Below are 17687 nucleotides of genomic sequence, written 5' to 3'. Positions count from 1 at the left end.
TGACCCTGCTAGTCTAATAAGGGGGTTCAGTGGTTCCTCTCTAGTGAGGGGTGACCCTGCTAGTCTAATAAGGGGGTTCAGTGGTTCCTCTCTAGTGATGGGTGACCCTGCTAGTCTAATAAGGGGGTTCAGTGGTTCCTCTCTAGTGAGGGGTGACCCTGCTAGTCTAATAAGGGGGTTCAGTGGTTCCTCTCTCTTACCGTCAGTCCCTCGTTGTTCTTCCCTCCTAGAGAGTACAGGCTGCCATCGTTAGGGTCAGGCAGAAAAGCTGGTCTACGGCGAGAGAGAGGGATGGGGGAGATAAAGAGAGAGAGATGAGGGAGAGAATGTTAACACTCCGACAGATCATACATAATTCAAGGTGAAGTGTGTTGTGACACCTGTACGCAATAGGCCTAAATAAAGTTGGATTTTATTGTTGGATAGGGCTTACACATTGTAAGATCAGTCATCAATGAACCCTGTTGTATTTTGAATAGAGTACAGTCTTATTGCTCAAGCAGAACAGGACAAACACAGCTACAGTGGGGGAATAAAGTATTTAGTCAGCCACCAATTGTGCAAGTTCTCCCACTTAAAAAGATGAGAGAGGCCTGTAATTTTCATCATAGGTACACGTCAACTATGACAGACAAATTGAGACAAATAAATCCAGAAAATCACATTGTAGGATTTTTAATGAATTTATTTGCAAATTATGGTGGAAAATAAGTATTTGGTCACCTACAAACAAGCAAGATTTCTGGCTCTCACAGACCTGTAACTTCTTTAAGAGGCTCCACTGTCCTCCACTCGTTACCTGTATTAATGGCACCTGTTTGAACTTGTTATCAGTATAAAAGACACCTGTCCACAACCTCAAACAGTCACACTCCAAACTCCACTATGGCCAAGACCAAAGAGCTGTCAAAGGACACCAGAAACAAAATTGTAGACCTGCACCAGGCTGGGAAGACTGAATCTGCAATAGGTAAGCCGCTTGGTTTGAAGAAATCAACTGTGGGAGCAATTATTAGGAAATGGAAGACATACAAGACCACTGATAATCTCCCTCGATCTGGGGCTCCACGCAAGATCTCACCCCGTGGGGTCAAAATGATCACAAGAACGGTGAGCAAAAATCCCAGAACCACATGTGAATGACCTGCAGAGAGCTGGGACCAAAGTAACAAAGCCTACCATCAGTAACACACTACGCCGCCAGGGACTCAAATCCTGCAGTGCCAGATTTGTCCCCCTGCTTAAGCCAGTACATGTCCAGGCCCGTCTGAAGTTTGCTAGAGTGCATTTGGATGATCCAGAAGAGGATTGGGAGAATGTCATATGGTCAGATAAGGTAACAACTCAACTCGTCGTGTTTGGAGGACAAAGAATGCTGAGTTGCATCCAAAGAACACCATACCTACTGTGAAGCATGGGGGTGGAAACATCATGCTTTGGGGCTGTTTTTCTGCAAAGGGACCAGGACGACTGATCCGTGTAAAGGAAAGAATGAATGGGGCCATGTATCGTGAGATTTTGAGTGAAAACCTCCTTCCATCAGCAAGGGCATTGAAGATGAAACGTGGCTGGGTCTTTCAGCATGACAATGATCCCAAACACACCGCCCGGGCAACGAAGGAGTGGCTTCGTAAGAAGCATTTCAAGGTCCTGGAGTGGCCTAGCCAGTCTCCAGATCTCAACCCCATAGAAAATCTTTGGAGGGAGTTGAAAGTCCGTGTTGCCCAGCGACAGCCCCAAAACATCACTGCTCTAGAGGAGATCTGCATGGAGGAATGGGCCAAAATACCAGCAACAGTGTGTGAAAACCTTGTGAAGACTTACAGAAAACGTTTGACCTGTGTCATTGCCAACAAAGGGTATATAACAAAGTATTGAGAAACTTTTGTTATTGACCAAATACTTATTTTCCACCATAATTTGCAAATAAATTCATTAAAAATCCTACAATGTGATTTTCTGGATTTTTTTTCTCTTTTTGTCTGTCATAGTTGATGTGTACCTATGATGAAAATTACAGGCCTCTCTCAATTTTTTAAGTGTGAGAACTTGCACAATTGGTGGCTGAATAAATACTTTTTTCCCCCACTGTATGCATGCTCAGCAGATAGTGTATTGAGAGCAACAGGAAACTGACACACGTACACAAACTGATACACACACAAACTGACACACACGCACACACAAACTGACACACACGCACACACACAAACTGATACACACACGCACACACACAAACTGACACACAAACTGATACACACATGCACAAACTGATACACACAAACTGTCACACACACAAACTGACACACACGCACACACATGCTTGATGATACTTACTCTGCCACATGCGTTGGGACCTGAAGAACAGGATCTGTCCACAGAAGAAAAAGGAAGAAAATGTGTCTTTCAGTCATCAGTGACATGAACAGTACACTACAATACAAATGATGCACAGTACCGGTTGATCAAGAGTCAGCAACATGTTTACAGTACACAATATGAACCACTACACTGCTGTCTCTCCGGTCTGAATATAAACCCCATAGTTATTCAGTTCATAAAAGATTACTCACACACAGAATTAACTCAGAAGGTTTACTGAAAACTTTTCAGTCAGGGACCTTTCACTCTCTGGTCTTGAGAAAGGGTGGTCTTGAGAAAGGGCACCAACCGAGACATTGACAGTAATCATGCAGATGTTGTGAATGGAGAGTAATATAATAATATTTTACAACGAAGGCTACAGTACACAATCTTTCTCAAAAAAGGGATCCATCGAGACAAAAATGCTATCACAGAGGCACTTTACAGTCTCCTTGTCTCTTGACCAACAATACACCTATTCCTGGGAAAGCCATTGCAGGGATCTACAGTGAGACCATTTTACTTGCATATGCGACTAAATATTTTGTTGTGCGACCTGGAATTTAAATTTAGGAGCACCCGTGTGCCTAGAAAAATTAAGAAATCTAAGGATTCATTGTGCTCCTCAATTTCTTTGCGTGCACCTACATTTTTCAACTTACGCGCACACGTGCTCCTTGTAAAAATGGTCAGCATAGACCCCTGCAGTATTGGTCTCAGGTTAAAAAGCTCCTTAAACCACACTTGCCCTAACTCCTAACTGATAAGACGCCAACGCCCCTTATTTGCCTAATGATGTCAGTATAGCCTAAATAAACAGTGGCCAGTAGCCCACAGGGGACATATTAATACTCACTATAAAGACCCAGGTTGTATTCTGAACTTCGCAGATAGAAATGCATTGTATAGAGCGGACATGATTCCCTATCCTACATGATAGACAGAAGCAGGTCTGATCTACATCATATATTTCTATCTGAATGTCCTGTAATGTTGCAACACGTTGAATGCGACCCAGCACCCAGGCCACCCTGCCAAACAGGCACACACACAGGGCCAGTGCGTGATGACACATTACTACTACTACTACTACTACTACTACTACTACTAGACAAACGCACACAGCGGCAGTGCGAGTACACAAGGTCAGCCAGATGGAACCTCTGCTCTGACTGGAAGGGGTCTGGCTGGGTGGATTACCTGGAACTGCGTTTACACAGGTAGCCCAATTGTGATATTTTTTCTACTAATTGGTATTTTGACCAGTCAGATCAGCTTTGAAAAAGATCTGATGTGAGTAGATCTGAATGGTCAAAACAAAAATTAGTGGGGGAAAATAAATCTGAATTGGGCTGCCTGTGTAAACGCAGCCTGTGTCACAGATTGCTGTATTACCAAGGAACATTCAGTAGGGAACAACACTCAGAACATAGTAGGTGGAACAACAAAGCCCACCCATGAAAATACTAGCGTATACAATGATTACAATCCTGACTGGTGGTGATGACATATTTTACGGACGACCATGCTGGAGATATATATATTTTTTAGTAGAACGTTTTCTCCATTTGTCATGATAGAGAGCCGTGTTCTGTGATCTGACCTCAATGTTCTTTCCCTTCACTGAATATGCGCCTCACCTGATAGTATAACTGTTTGGGAGGACACACTGAATATTAATGTATGTGTGTTGTCGTATGAAATAGTATATTTGGGCCGGTGTGCCCATAAATGTCACTGGTAGGTGCATTAGGGTCAGGACAGTGACATAGTCCGCGTCCTTTTTATCCACGCCAAACTTGGTGCAAAACCACACCGACAAGAAACATAGCAACATTCAAAGCCGCGCTGATTGGTCAGAGTTCGGTTGTTCCTGCGTTTTAAAAGAACGAACGCTACAGACGGAATCCCCACCAAAACATTGCCATCCATACCCTGCATTTCCCCCTAATTTGGATATGAAGTTGCATTAAACAATGTAGCTTTTTAGTGAGTGATTGCAGCCAGCCTGATTGACCAGCTGGATAGCATCGACATCATGGATAGTTGCATTGTTTTTGGCGGTAAGTAAACTGTGAATTATATCAAGTGTTATCGCTAGTTTACAACGCCGATTGGGCTGAAGCTGTCTAGTAGTGTGTTACCCACACTAAGCTATCTAAGTGTTTACGAAAGGCCTATTAAGATACTTAGCTACATGACATTTGTGCTAGTTGGCAACTAAAATAGATGCTGCATAGTTAGCTCTAGCTGAATGGGCAAAGCTAGCTCCAATAGTTCACCATTACTGACAATCATGTAATGTTAGCTATCTTCAGTCACTTGTTGCTTGCCTTTACTTTAGCTCATTTCAAAACGAGGCCGCAAAACTGCGCATCTCCCGCGGTTCGTGGCATGGCAGGCACGCGCAAACTCCGAACTCTTCCTCTCTCGCGCGCATTTACGTCGTCACAGAGTACGTCCGAACTCTGACCAATCAGCGCGGATTTGAATGTTGCTAGGTTACTCGTGTGCGTGGTTTTGCACCAAGTTTGGCGTGGATAAAAAGGACGGGACAGGACCAGGGATGGGACTCACTCCATCATGCCAACCCTGGTTTGGGCCCGACTGACAGGTTCCTACCTCCCTCCTGGCTCCTTCTGTGGGAGTTAGTCAGTTAGGCCTCAGGGAAGACCTGCCTACCTCCTGGCTGTGGGCTTTAGTTAGTTAGGCCTCAGGGAAGACAGCAGGTGTGTGTGAAAGGTGACCTGGTGCTGTCCCTGTCCATGTTCATATTAAAGGGCATTTCGAGAACATCGGGCACACAGGGCTCAGACGTGACTGATTCCATATTCTGATGTTTATTAATGATGTTGTATGGTATCAGGTGTGACTCACTGGTTTCACTTTTGACATGAAAGGTCATCCATTTGTGATCCACCATTTCCCTGTTATTCAGCTCATCTGATACGGTTTGCATTCTTTGTTCAGCTTGAATCTGAAATGGTGTTTCAGTAACGTTACTAGTCCAGCTACATGATTTCTAGTAAAGGGACCCTGCATTAGTATGCTAATCATACCAATGGTCATTCTAACCATGTAACCTCAGACAGGATGTTTAGATATGAAAGTGTGTTTTTCTTGTCACGTGCGCAAAACAAGTACACCGAAATACCTTTCTTGCAAGCGCTTTTCCAACAATGCAGTAATCAATATCAGCAGTACTATAAAATAAATTATAAACTGGGTGGTTCGAGCTCTGAATGCTGATTGGCTGAAAGCCGTTGTACAGTGGGGAAAAAAAGTATTTATTCAGCCACCAATTGTGCAAGTTCTCCCACTTAAAAAGATGAGAGAGGCCTGTAATTTTCATCATAGGTACATGTAAACTATGACAGACAAAATGAAAAAAAGATATCCAGAAAATCACATTGTAGGATTTTTAATGAATTTATTTGCAAATTATGGTGGAAAATAAGTATTTGGTCAATAACAAAAGTTTCTCAATACTTTGTTATATACCCTTTGTTGGCAATGACACAGGTCAAACGTTTTCTGTAAGTCTTCACAAGGTTTTCACACACTGTTGCTGGTATTTTGGCCCATTCCTCCATGCAGATCTCCTCTAGAGCAGTGATGTTTTGGGGCTGTCGCTGGGCAACACGGACTTTCAACTCCCTCCAAAGATTTTCTATGGGGTTGAGATCTGGAGACTGGCTAGGCCACTCCAGGACCTTGAAATGCTTCTTACGAAGCCACTCCTTCGTTGCCCGGGCGGTGTGTTTGGGATCATTGTCATGCTGAAAGACCCAGCCACGTTTCATATTTTTCACTCAAAATCTCACGATACATGGCCCCATTCATTCTTTCCTTTACACGGATCAGTCGTCCTGGTCCCTTTGCAGAAAAACAGCCCCAAAGCATGATGTTTCCACCCCCATGCTTCACAGTAGGTATGGTGTTCTTTGGATGCAACTCAGCATTCTTTGTCCTCCAAACACGACGAGTTGAGTTGTTACCAAAAAGTTCTATTTTGGTTTCATCTGACCATATGACATTCTCCCAATCCTCTTCTGGATCATCCAAATGCACTCTAGCAAACTTCAGACGGGCCTGGACATGTACTGGCTTAAGCAGGGGGACACGTCTGGCACTGCAGGATTTGAGTCCCTGGCGGCGTGTGTTACTGATGGTAGGCTTTGTTACTTTGGTCCCAGCTCTCTGCAGGTCATTCACTAGGTCCCCCCGTGTGGTTCTGGGATTTTTGCTCACCGTTCTTGTGATCATTTTGACCCCACGGGGTGAGATCTTGCGTGGAGCCCCAGATCGAGGGAGATTATCAGTGGTCTTGTATGTCTTCCATTTCCTAATAATTGCTCCCACAGTTGATTTCTTCAAACCAAGCTGCTTACCTATTGCAGATTCAGTCTTCCCAGCCTGGTGCAGGTCTACAATTTTGTTTCTGGTGTCCTTTGACAGCTCTTTGGTCTTGGCCATAGTGGAGTTTGGAGTGTGACTGTTTGAGGTTGTGGACAGGTGTCTTTTATACTGATAACAAGTTCAAACAGGTGCCATTAATACAGGTAACGAGTGGAGGACAGAGGAGCCTCTTAAAGAAGAAGTTACATGTCTGTGAGAGCCAGAAATCTTGCTTGTTTGTATGTGACCAAATACTTATTTTCCACCATAATTTGCAAATAAATTCATTAAAAATTCTACAATGTGATTTTCTGGAATTTTTTTCTCTCAATTTGTCTGTCATAGTTGACGTGTACCTATGATAAATTACAGGCCTCTCTCATCTTTTTAAGTGGGAGAACTTGCACAATTAGTGTCTGACTAAATACTTTTTCCCCCACTGTATATCAGACCGTATACCACGTATGATAAAACATGTATTTTTATTGCTCTAATTACGTTGGTAACCAGTTTATAATAGCAGTAAGGCACATCGGGTGTTTGTGGTATATTACCAATATACCACGTATATTACTAATATACCACAGCTAAGGGCTGTATCCAGGCACTCCGCGGTGCATCGTGCATAAGAACAGCCCTTAGCCGTGGTATATTGGCCATATACCATACTCCCTCGGGCCTTATTACTTAAGTAAAGTTGAACAAAAACACACGAGAAATACAAATACAGCAGAGCAGTTCACCCCTGACCATGATTAAAGACTATATCTGTCCCACTCTCTCCCGGTTAATGATTACCAGGTTAGCATGCGTGAGCAAAGCGTTCACTGCATTTACTCATGTGCCGGGAGAGCAGAAAATAGAGTGAAAACACCCACCATTATCTAAAAACCCAGAAATGCTTCAGAAATGCCATTAGTCAGTGAAAAATGATCTGTCAATACATCCCTTTATGAAAGGTAGCCCTGAGAATGATAACACACCTACCGTAGTTTATGACAGACAGTCTACTCCCACGGTTACCAGAACGGAACTAGAACAGTGTTGATTTCTCTAACCATTCAGTGCCTCAATAGCTGTATTACAGTATTAGTACATGCAATGATATGCAACTGAGGTAAAAAAGTAGGCTGACACGTGCACTCCTCCCCACTGCCTCGTACACTTTGTGTGATTAGTTACATCTCAAAATAATGTTTCTGCTCTGAATCTGGTTTTCACCATTCAACAAAATACAAAACACAGAACTGGTCTTCACTTTCGCAAACTAAAGGGGTCTCAATTATGATTCTTGTGGAACACCACAATGGCGCTGTTTCGCAGGTGTAACCCGAACACCTAACAGCGCCTCCAGATTGATAGAGACAAACAAACAAAGGTGCTAGTGAATTACTCAGGACTCTCCTCTTCTTCCTTACCTTCTTTCAGCGTCCATTTGATAGAGCCTGACTTCTTGCTGACGGCGTGTAGGTTTCCATCCAGGGTGGATACAAAGAGCAGGCTTTCAGGGAGGGAGACGGTGCTGGCTCGGCAGAAACTCTGCAAGACAGAACACAAAAGACTTAAAGCACATCTATAGGGGAACAGAAGAACGTCTTCTTTAGTGGTATTCCTCCCCACTGCCTCCTGTAGCTCAGTTGGTAGAGCATGGCGCTTGCAACGCCAGGGTTGTGGGTTCAATTCCCACGGGGGGCCAGTATGAAAAATGTATGCACTCACTAACTGTAAGTCGCTCTGGATAAGAGCGTCTGCTAAATGACTAAAATGTAAATGTATTCAACATGAGCCAAGGACCTACACTTAGTATTCACCTCTTTCAAAAATAGTTTAATCTACAGCCAATGCAATAACATTCTGTCGACCAAAGAGTTCTGGCCATATCAGCCCTGATATGGCCTCTATTGCTAGACACAAACATTTATGGAAACTATAGCCATATCAGAGACAAGGCCGCATGTGTGCTGTTGCATTGTAAATGTGAACGATGAACAGTTGCTACTAATTAAAATGTGGTATTATTGAACACAGATTCAAATCAGTTTGATCATACATAACTAACTTATGTATTCATAATCACAAAATAGTCTACTCTACATAGGAATACAGGCAAAGTGCTGCCATAACAGAGAACCATAGTACGGTAAGAGCATGTGATCCTCTCTCCTGCAGTTTATATGGCCCCAGAGGAATGCCTATCCTGAGAAAGAGGACTGTTTCCCTCATTAATTGAATGCATATCCTGAATACTACTACTAGACTGGGACACCGGGGTAGGGAGGATGAACTGAATGGACTGCCAGAGGGTTAACTGCTCCCCCATATCGCCAAACATTACCCCCTCTCCAAAATGGCTGTGTAAAACACTTAGAGGCAGATGAGGAGTTTGGTCTCGCTAGCTACCTGCCTGAGGGGGAGTTAAGGGGGACTTAAGGCTTCGGTTCATCTGCTCGCATAGTCCCTTAAAAGACATTCGCTTGAAAAAGAAGAAAAAAGCGTCAATAGTACTGTTTGTCCACCTTGAGACACCTCAAAAGTCCGAATTAATCTACGATAACTCCAGAAATCTGTCATTAATTTTGACATTTTTGCCAAGGTGATATTCTTTGCACCTAACTAAGATGTTAGGTGCAGTATTTCAAGGGGAAAAAATTGCATAAATGATTTGTCTCATTGAATGACAAACACCTCATTGAAGAATCCCTACTGTTGACCAATCACAGACGAAGGGGCGTAGACTTCGGCTACAGACTTCAGCTTGCCCCTGAGAATTTATTTTCTTCACGTGCACAGCTGACATACTGTTCCGAACTGTTTTGGATGGGAAGCACGCAGACACCTTTAGCCTAAAAGCCCATTTATGCTTGATCTGAAAATGTGCTCAGAGGCTTCGTATGGAGGGTGTGACACAATTGCGGATCCTCCGGAGGGATGCACAGGCCAAATCAAGCTCCGCATCGCTGTGCACCTCACAAATGCGGAGGGCTCCGTATAGCTCCGCTTTGACATGATTGGTTGATGGTAGGTGGGGGCGGCATGTCCTGTATAAACACAAACTCACTTCCTTCACAATAGCGCTTCTCTGCTCCACTAAACACAAAAAGTATGAAAGCCCTGAAGTCTGTGGAGGCTGCATCGCAGTAAATGCTGTATGGCCACTTCAGACGTCAGATTGACCATGCAGAGCCTTTAACTGAACACATTTGTTTTAAAAAAGGAGTCTGTGATAAGAGTGGGAAGGAAGGCTAGATAAGGGGTTGGGACTGGGAGACTTAAGAGTGCAGCTAGTGCACAAATGGTATGAAGAGGTTCTAAAGGAGGAGGCCAAGATTCTAGAAGTTCTGCAACAGAGCCACGCTGCCATCTGCCCAGCCACCATATCAGGCTGATAAAGCAAGCATGGTCGGCGTGCTTTAATGTGAAACTCAGGGACAGAGTGGACTGAGGTAGACATGTGAATGTGTTTCTCTCCAGTCCTTCTCATATCACTCTCTCTGGGAGAGGACGCAAGCCCACATGGGCAGACTTAGACTGGGTTCAGTAGCCCAACATGTGGTGGAATGGACAGCAATTTTGGAGAGAGAGAATGAAACAACCAGAGAAAGAGGGTGAGGAAATATGTATGCATGCGTAAGTGGGCATATGCGGCGCTTGAATCACTGACCACACTTTTTTAAGCAGAAGCCGGGTCAAGCGAAGGGGGTGGTTCTTTCCTTGGAAGTCTCTTTGGTCAGGGAGTGCAAAGGAGAATTTAAAAAACATCACACTGATAGGCGATCCGTAGTCTTCATTTTGTTTTTGGCACAGGAAGAGGCCGGGTGGGGGTGTCTGTACTGTAGAGTGCACTTGCTGCTCAAGGGTTTTGACAAGATGGGATTAAGCTTTTGTCAGATTTGACTTTTCCCTAGCAGGTTAAGAGAATTGGGTTAAGGTTAGGAAAAGGGTTAACTAAAATGCACCCATTTTTTAACCTTTTGACGTTAATTTCACCAAAGATATATCCCTTATAGCCATGACTCAGCTAAAGGAGGCAGCTAGGGCCAGAGTGAATATTTTATTATATATTTGTTGTATTTTACCCCCTTTTTCTCCCCAATTTCGTGGTATCCAATTGGTAGTTATAGTCTTGTCCCATCACCGTACGGACACGGGAGAGGCGAAGGTCGAGAGTCGTGTGTCCTCCGAAACACAACCCAACTGAGCCGCACTGCTTCTTGACACAGTGCCCGCTTAACCCGGAAGCCAGTCGCACCAATATGCCGTACACCTGGCGACCAAGTCATCGTGCACTGCGCCCGGCCCGCGATGGGACAAGAACATCCCTGCCGGCCAAACTCTCCCCTACCCTGGAGGGCGCTGGGCCAATTGTGTGCCGCCCCATAGGTCTCCCGGTCGCGGCCTGCTGCGACAGAGCCTGGACTCGAACCAGGATCTCTAGTGGCACAGCTAGCACTGCCTTAGACCACTGCACCACTCTGGAGGCCCCGGGCCAGAGTAATTATAGTACCGTGGCTGACCTCTGTCCCCACTCCTCCAGCCGAACCCAAGTTAGGACAGTAGAACATAGAATTGAATGTCTTAAACTACTTGAGACACGGATTTCATTTCTAACTCTATGGGATGAAACATCCCCTCCAAGGGGCCATCAGGATAGTGTAACTAGCCCATGCTGTTTCTGTTAGAGGCAGATCACTGATCTATAATTACTAGAGGCCCTACCCAGCACTCAGCCACTTATGAGGGAGAACAGCCTTGTTATGTTGTCTTCCTCCCAGCTATCTACAGTCTACCAAATGGACCAGACCAAACACACTCAGCCTCCTGGAGTAACGAAAGAAAACCAAGGTTACTGTATGAAGCTAGGCCTATCTGATGAGCTCAAAGCAATAATAACCTAACCACTTCACTTAGGTGCTGTTTGCTAGCTACAGCTCATTTATTTAGCAGTATATCTTAAAATGTCTTTGGTAAAAAAAGGAAACGTGTGTGTTCCTGGGTTTGTTTGCTCAGTTAACCCTGCTGTAATCTTAGTCTACACACCGGAGAGAGCTTGTGTCAATACTGGACACCTGTGGCTGTTCCCACTGGCTTGTCACCTCATAAGAACTGTACCAGGAACAGTAAAACAATAACCATCAATGTCAGTTTATTATTATTCATCCCCACAAACCTCCTGCCTGCTCTGTTTCAAAATCATCAACATCTCTGGAACATCTGCTGGACGGTTGGAGTTTGTGAGAATCAGCACTCTGTTCGAAACAATGTTTAACACCTTAAGGCCTAAAAGTACATCCTTGGGACATCTGTACGCGGTTGTTAGGTATGATTGATAGTATAGGGGAGGGGAGTTCAGTTCTATACCGGTCTGTATCTGGGAGAGGGAGTAGAGAGAGAGGGTCATTGGAGCGGGGCCCCATTTGGTTTACATCTTCTAATGCTTTTTACAGGGGAAAGAAGTCAGACATTGCGTAACACTGCTAGGGTTACATAATGTACCAAAACTTGGCGAAACAAAATTATTGGCAGGTTCTGAGCTTTCACTCTGCCTCTCTCCCTCTGCAATGAGGCCATTTTCTGTTAAAGAGATAGGGAATGAATGTGCCTAAGAGTTCTCGTGCAGTGATATTTTCATTGTGCTCAACACCATGTCATACACCCCATGACTGGAGTTGTCCTCAGGTACATGTTATTGGCAGGTTTCCCACCATTAGTCAATGGGAATCAAAGCCTACCAGGGAAGAGGGAACACAAAGGAGGGGAAAACAAGTACTTTTTCAGTGTAATGTGATGCTACTGATGCTTAGAGCTGAAGTTCTCACTGGTAGAGACTGGTGAGAAGTTAATTTTTTACATAGCATCTAGGCTTAGACCTAAATGTGTTCAAATGTGATACAAAGTAGGGACCAGATGTATGCTAGTTCTCAACCACTGTAATCACTAAGTGAGACACTAGCCTATGAAATTCATAGGCCCAATCAAAAAGATAGTGGAAAAACATTGACGCTAGATGCACCCTCCAGAAGGGGACATAGGAGAACAGAAACCGGACACAGTACAAGCTGCTTCGGAAATCTTTAGTGGAACTGAATGTAGAAATGAGCTTCTGATCCTTCATCACCACATCTGCAGGTTCCCTGTTAATTTACCTACTATATAACATTGCCTAGAAGGGTTGTTATTGACAGCAACTTTTACAATGTGAGTTTTTTTTGTCATCGAGAATAGATCCTCAGTACAAGAAATGTACTGCTTCACTCTGTCAAGTGCTTTATCAACCTTGCCTCCATTAATTCACTTTCAATGGAAAGTTTCCAAAACGGTCTGAATGTTTCCTCCCTACTTGCTGTAGTGCTCACAGTTTGCGTGCAGGCATGAATTAACACAGGAACTGATGACGATCATTATCATCTCACTTCTGGTGACCACAGATCAAAATCAGAGGAAAATGTTTTTGGGAAGGTGAAGAAATTAAACTGACATGGTGTACAATTGGCCATGCATGACCAGGTTATGTATATTTTGTGTTGAACAACCTGTGTGTCCTATCTTGAGCATATTGCCCTCATCACCACCTTGCATTAAATTTCACGGTGGTTTTCTTTTAACTGTCTACTTATTTTGCCCACATGCAATGCACAAGTAGGCAGGTCGGATGGCAAGATATTAGTGTGTGCAGAGACCCCAGGGAGACTTAAAACATCAAGCATGTTTGTGTTGTGATTTTTCTGTGCACAGGTATTTGTGCTTCCTTCCATTCGTCAACATTCACAGTGGCACTGTCTCTGCCGCACATGTAGACCCTAATACAGCCGCACAAAGTGCCTGCAAAGCCATTGGCCTTGTGCTAAGATAGGGCGCACACACAGTCAAACACAGAGTATACACAGACTGAACTCTGTCTATATGCACATGGTTAGCACTGCCTACAAGTATAGCTGGGCCGATAAACAGAAACCTACAAGACTGACAGTAAGAGTGTGAGCACAACCAGAACAAGCATGCTGAATTACTAGCGCGCCGAGTGTGTTAAACAAACATCTGTGCACTGCTATTCATAAAGCTGCATGTTGGATAGAATCCATCTTCCATGGTAAAAAGACACCATGTCCTCCTGTAATAAGTTGGATATTTTTGCATGGTCTGTATTAGCCATCCATTGGGTATACAATCATAGGTGAAAGTTACATAGATAAGTATACAGGCTATGTATGCCTAGCCTATATACTGTGGTGTGGCTAATAACTATAAACCTATAATTGCAAATGCTGAACCAGCAAGCTATGGCTTTAATCTCCAGCAGCTCTTCCTCACACCTCTGTCTTGGGTGGGAGTCAACGACTGTAGCTAGGCAGATCGAGACAGTGCAGTATTTCACTGGATTGATAACTAGGGAAAAGGCAAGAGGCCAACATGGAATGGACACACCTTTTCTAGTTAATTTTGAAAGCACTATACACTATTTTCTTTGATGGTTTTTCCCAATTTAGAAAGATAAACATTTTACACAGAGCAATGGGCTTGCTCCAGCAACCAGTTAGCCGATGGAACTTCAACTGATTGGTCTTTACAGACAGACTCTTTACATGGGGGTCTAAAGTCTAATCTTATCAATTTTGCTAGGGTCCCTAGCCTGGCTCTAATGCCTTGGCTTCATCTATCTTATGGCATGATTTGATTAGCCAACTAGTGTGACTTAATGGCTAGCTAGCTTGTTGGATAAATGTTGTACAAGAAGACATTATCTGTCAACCTTTTATAAAAAGTAACCAATGTGCCCTACTACAAAAACAGGAGACTAGCTAATACTACAGTATCTACTTCAAGCAATTTAGTAACAACATACAATATTGGCCTTAGCTTAGTTGGAGTTGACACTAGTTAGCTAGGCATAAAATACATTACTGGTTGTTAGCTAGCTAGTATCATGACCGTAGCTGGTTGCTAGCTAGCTAACCAGCATTTAGCCCAACATATCAGCTAGCTAACTAGTCCTAAATATTAGCTAAGTGGTGTCATTCCCGTCTTTTCTCTTGTTAGTTAACCCCTAAACCCATTAGCTAACTAGCTAGCTAATAGGCCAATTACTCCCACTAAGGTTCAGTATCGTAAGTTAGGTTAGCTATCTACTTACCATTTGAAGTGGGTCAATACTACACAGTAACGTGAAAATGCACCATACTAGGGCCCGACTGCTAACCGTCCAGTCCATCATACAGTCCAACCGGGGTAGTACGAGTTACATAGAATACAATGCGTCGATACAACCAAGTTTTAAAGAGGCTTTCCCAAAGCGTTAAGGTATCAAAACATTTCAGTTTGTCTGTGGCGTTGCTATTCTTCTTGCTTCGGTTCTCAAGTGTGTCTGGCTCTGTGCCTAGCCAACTTGCATCTTCCTGAAATGAATATGTGGGGGTTGGACTTAGATTGCGATGTCCGAAACAGTGGAGGAGGGGGAAATTCTAGGATGTCTCTCAACCAATAAGTACACAGTTAGCTACCGGATATGCTTTGCAAGAAAGTATAAATTATTCGGGGGGTCTTCCGGTCACATTACATTTCATTAAGCAAGAGGGACATGAAGCATGCGGCTTATTGCAGATGCATGGATCAAACAGTGCAGACTAAACTCTAATTTTGTTTACCCGTATTGTTTGATGGACGCTAAAAGATTATGCGTTAAACTGTAGTGAGGGAATGTCAACTAATCTTTATATGCCATTTGGCAAGGAAGTTAGTAAAAAGGCCAGGAGCTAGTGGCTAACTAGCTACTTACGACTTAGTTCGAGGTACGGTTCATTTATAGACATCTGGATTGACTTTAAACATATCCTTGATTCCAAATCATTTTTCGTTAATGTTTTGATTCTAATCCTCAGGAAATCGGAGGCCATTACAGCACAACAATCATGTGCGGAGACTGCGCACGGCCAGCAGCATGGCCCTCTTTTGAGTCCACGTTGTACCATGGAACCCCTGGTGTTCTCTTGAGGTAGTTGCATGCAATCCAAAATCCTATGAAAATATCCATGGTTGTATGAATGATGTTTTAACGCGTTAGACTTCTGATTGACAGTGAAGTTAACTTTTGTTGTTCTGACTCATAACCCAGGCATTGAGATTAATGTGGTGGTCTCCTGCCTTGGTGAAATTAACTGACTTCTTGCCTATGTTTCTTTGCCACTTCAGGGAATCTTCAAGTTAATGTGGCGAAAGTCTTGGATCAGGTGACTGTAAGCCATGAATAGTGTGACTCCTTTCCACGAAGGAACCCTGCATCATTCGGTGTTCCCTCAATGATGTGGAGGTGAATACTTTGAACTTGACTTCTGTAATGTGCAATGGGGGTTGTGAATGATGTTTTACGCGTTAGACTTCTGATTGACGGTGAAGTTACCTTTTTGTATTCTGACTTAACCTATTCTCAGATCAAACTGACTGTCTGCGTTTGAAATAGTAGGCTTATGTGTGCATCTATTCATGGCTCTAGATGCAGTGATGGAACAAGTCCAGTGTCCAACGTGGCATGTGATGGAAAACAAATGGATACCATGGAGAGACTTCAACTACTACAACTCAATTTATTGAACATGATTAAATTGTCGAATAAAGTCACATTTGTAGTGGAATATTTTCTTGTCTTAATTTCTATGGTAACTGTATGCACTGTCTTTGAACCTGCGGAGCCCTCTCCATGGCTCCATAGGCCAAGCTACAGCTGCAAGAGCAAATCAAAGGCTTGTTATAACTGGGGTTACTTGGCATTTCATCCCAAGTTTCTCTTTTAAATGCAACTCACATCTAATCATGGATATTTGTCACGGCGTGTGCTATTTCTGTTGCTGATTAATGTGAATATACTTCCTAAGGCTTTAGGTGACTTGAGGTACCCCCCTCCTGTTTTTGAGCTAGAAGGAATAAAGCAGTATATATTGTTTATAGGCAGATTTGATCACCAATTTTTATTTAGTTCTACCTACTACTCACGGGTATGTTTTACCCTGTAGGGCGAATGTCACTAAGTCAAAAGCACAAAGTCCTTATGCCCTGAACTACTACACATGTAGTTTGAAAGAGCTTAACCTGGCCTAGGGTGCTCAACTACCATTGTCAAAGTATGATTAGTTACACAAAAGCAAGCAAAATGTTTTATTGATCAGAACTGTCATAACATTATCACTGAAAACTGCAATGCCTGATTTTTCTTCGCCACTGCAAATGTGACAAAACAGTAGCGCGTGAGAAAAGATCAAGGACATGGCCTCACGCACACAAATGGTATAACGGCTTCAAACATATTTGATAACCAACAACTTGAGGGGAATGTCTGGTTATTCAAACTGCACTTCTGCCTCATACACACAGGTTTCCAACATACACAAACATTTGAACAAAGTTGTGGCAAACAAAACCCAAATGTCACCTGTAAACAAAGTAGTTATTCTTGGCAAATTTCATGAATCTGAAATGTTAACATCTACGCCAGTCATTGCAACTTGATATTTTAATTTGTTTTATATTTTTCATATGTACATAGACATACAGTGAAGTATTTCAAGACAGGAAATTGATAAATAAGAAAAGCGGTCATTGTATTTACTGAATGGCTCACGTTTCCATTGGCTGAGCGGTATGGCTGACATTAGTTATGGCCATTTGAATCACCAGCTACAGGCATCTAAACGACATGTTCAGAATCTGAGTGTGTGAAATATGTAATGTGTCGTAGCTGGCAAACGTGGACCTCCGGTCCCTTGGATGTTGCTGATCAGTCCCTTGGATGGATGTCTGACAATTAAGTAATATAGCGCAGTGGTGCTCCAAGGAGGAAAAACATAGCTTTGCCAGTAACTAAGCAAGCCTTGTCCAAACTAGAATGGACCACAGGGCAGGAGCCTATCTCTTGTTTCTGTATCGTGAGACTTACTGTA

The 17687-nt window shown here is 43.3% G+C and overlaps 1 protein-coding gene, 1 long non-coding RNA gene and 1 other non-coding gene across 3 annotated transcripts in view; 2 read left to right on the top strand and 1 right to left on the bottom strand.

The window, feature by feature from the left end:
- Positions 1 to 15173, bottom strand: part of LOC121568783 (serine/threonine-protein kinase/endoribonuclease IRE1) — a 30960-nt gene extending 15787 nt beyond the window's left edge. The window contains 4 exon segments of the mRNA XM_045221006.1: positions 201 to 273; positions 2338 to 2371; positions 8181 to 8301; positions 14891 to 15173. Of these exon segments, the coding sequence (XP_045076941.1) occupies positions 201 to 273; positions 2338 to 2371; positions 8181 to 8301; positions 14891 to 14971 (309 nt within the window). The 5' untranslated portion in view covers positions 14972 to 15173.
- Positions 15174 to 15305: 132 nt separating this feature from the next.
- Positions 15306 to 16385, top strand: LOC121568782. Its single transcript, XR_006001289.1, has 4 exons — positions 15306 to 15545; positions 15636 to 15748; positions 15946 to 16063; positions 16247 to 16385. It is a non-coding gene; the product is annotated as an uncharacterized LOC121568782 (long non-coding RNA).
- Positions 16386 to 16417: 32 nt separating this feature from the next.
- LOC121570822 lies at positions 16418 to 16559 on the top strand. Its single transcript, XR_006001561.2, has one exon. It is a non-coding gene; the product is annotated as a small nucleolar RNA SNORA50 (small nucleolar RNA).
- Positions 16560 to 17687: the final 1128 nt, after the last annotated feature.

The sequence above is a fragment of the Coregonus clupeaformis genome, chromosome 7, assembly GCF_020615455.1.
Source record: "Coregonus clupeaformis isolate EN_2021a chromosome 7, ASM2061545v1, whole genome shotgun sequence".
NCBI classification, from domain to species: domain Eukaryota; kingdom Metazoa; phylum Chordata; class Actinopteri; order Salmoniformes; family Salmonidae; genus Coregonus; species Coregonus clupeaformis.
The sequence above is the reverse complement of the archived record's forward strand: the minus strand, read 5'-3'. Positions and strand labels throughout refer to the sequence as shown.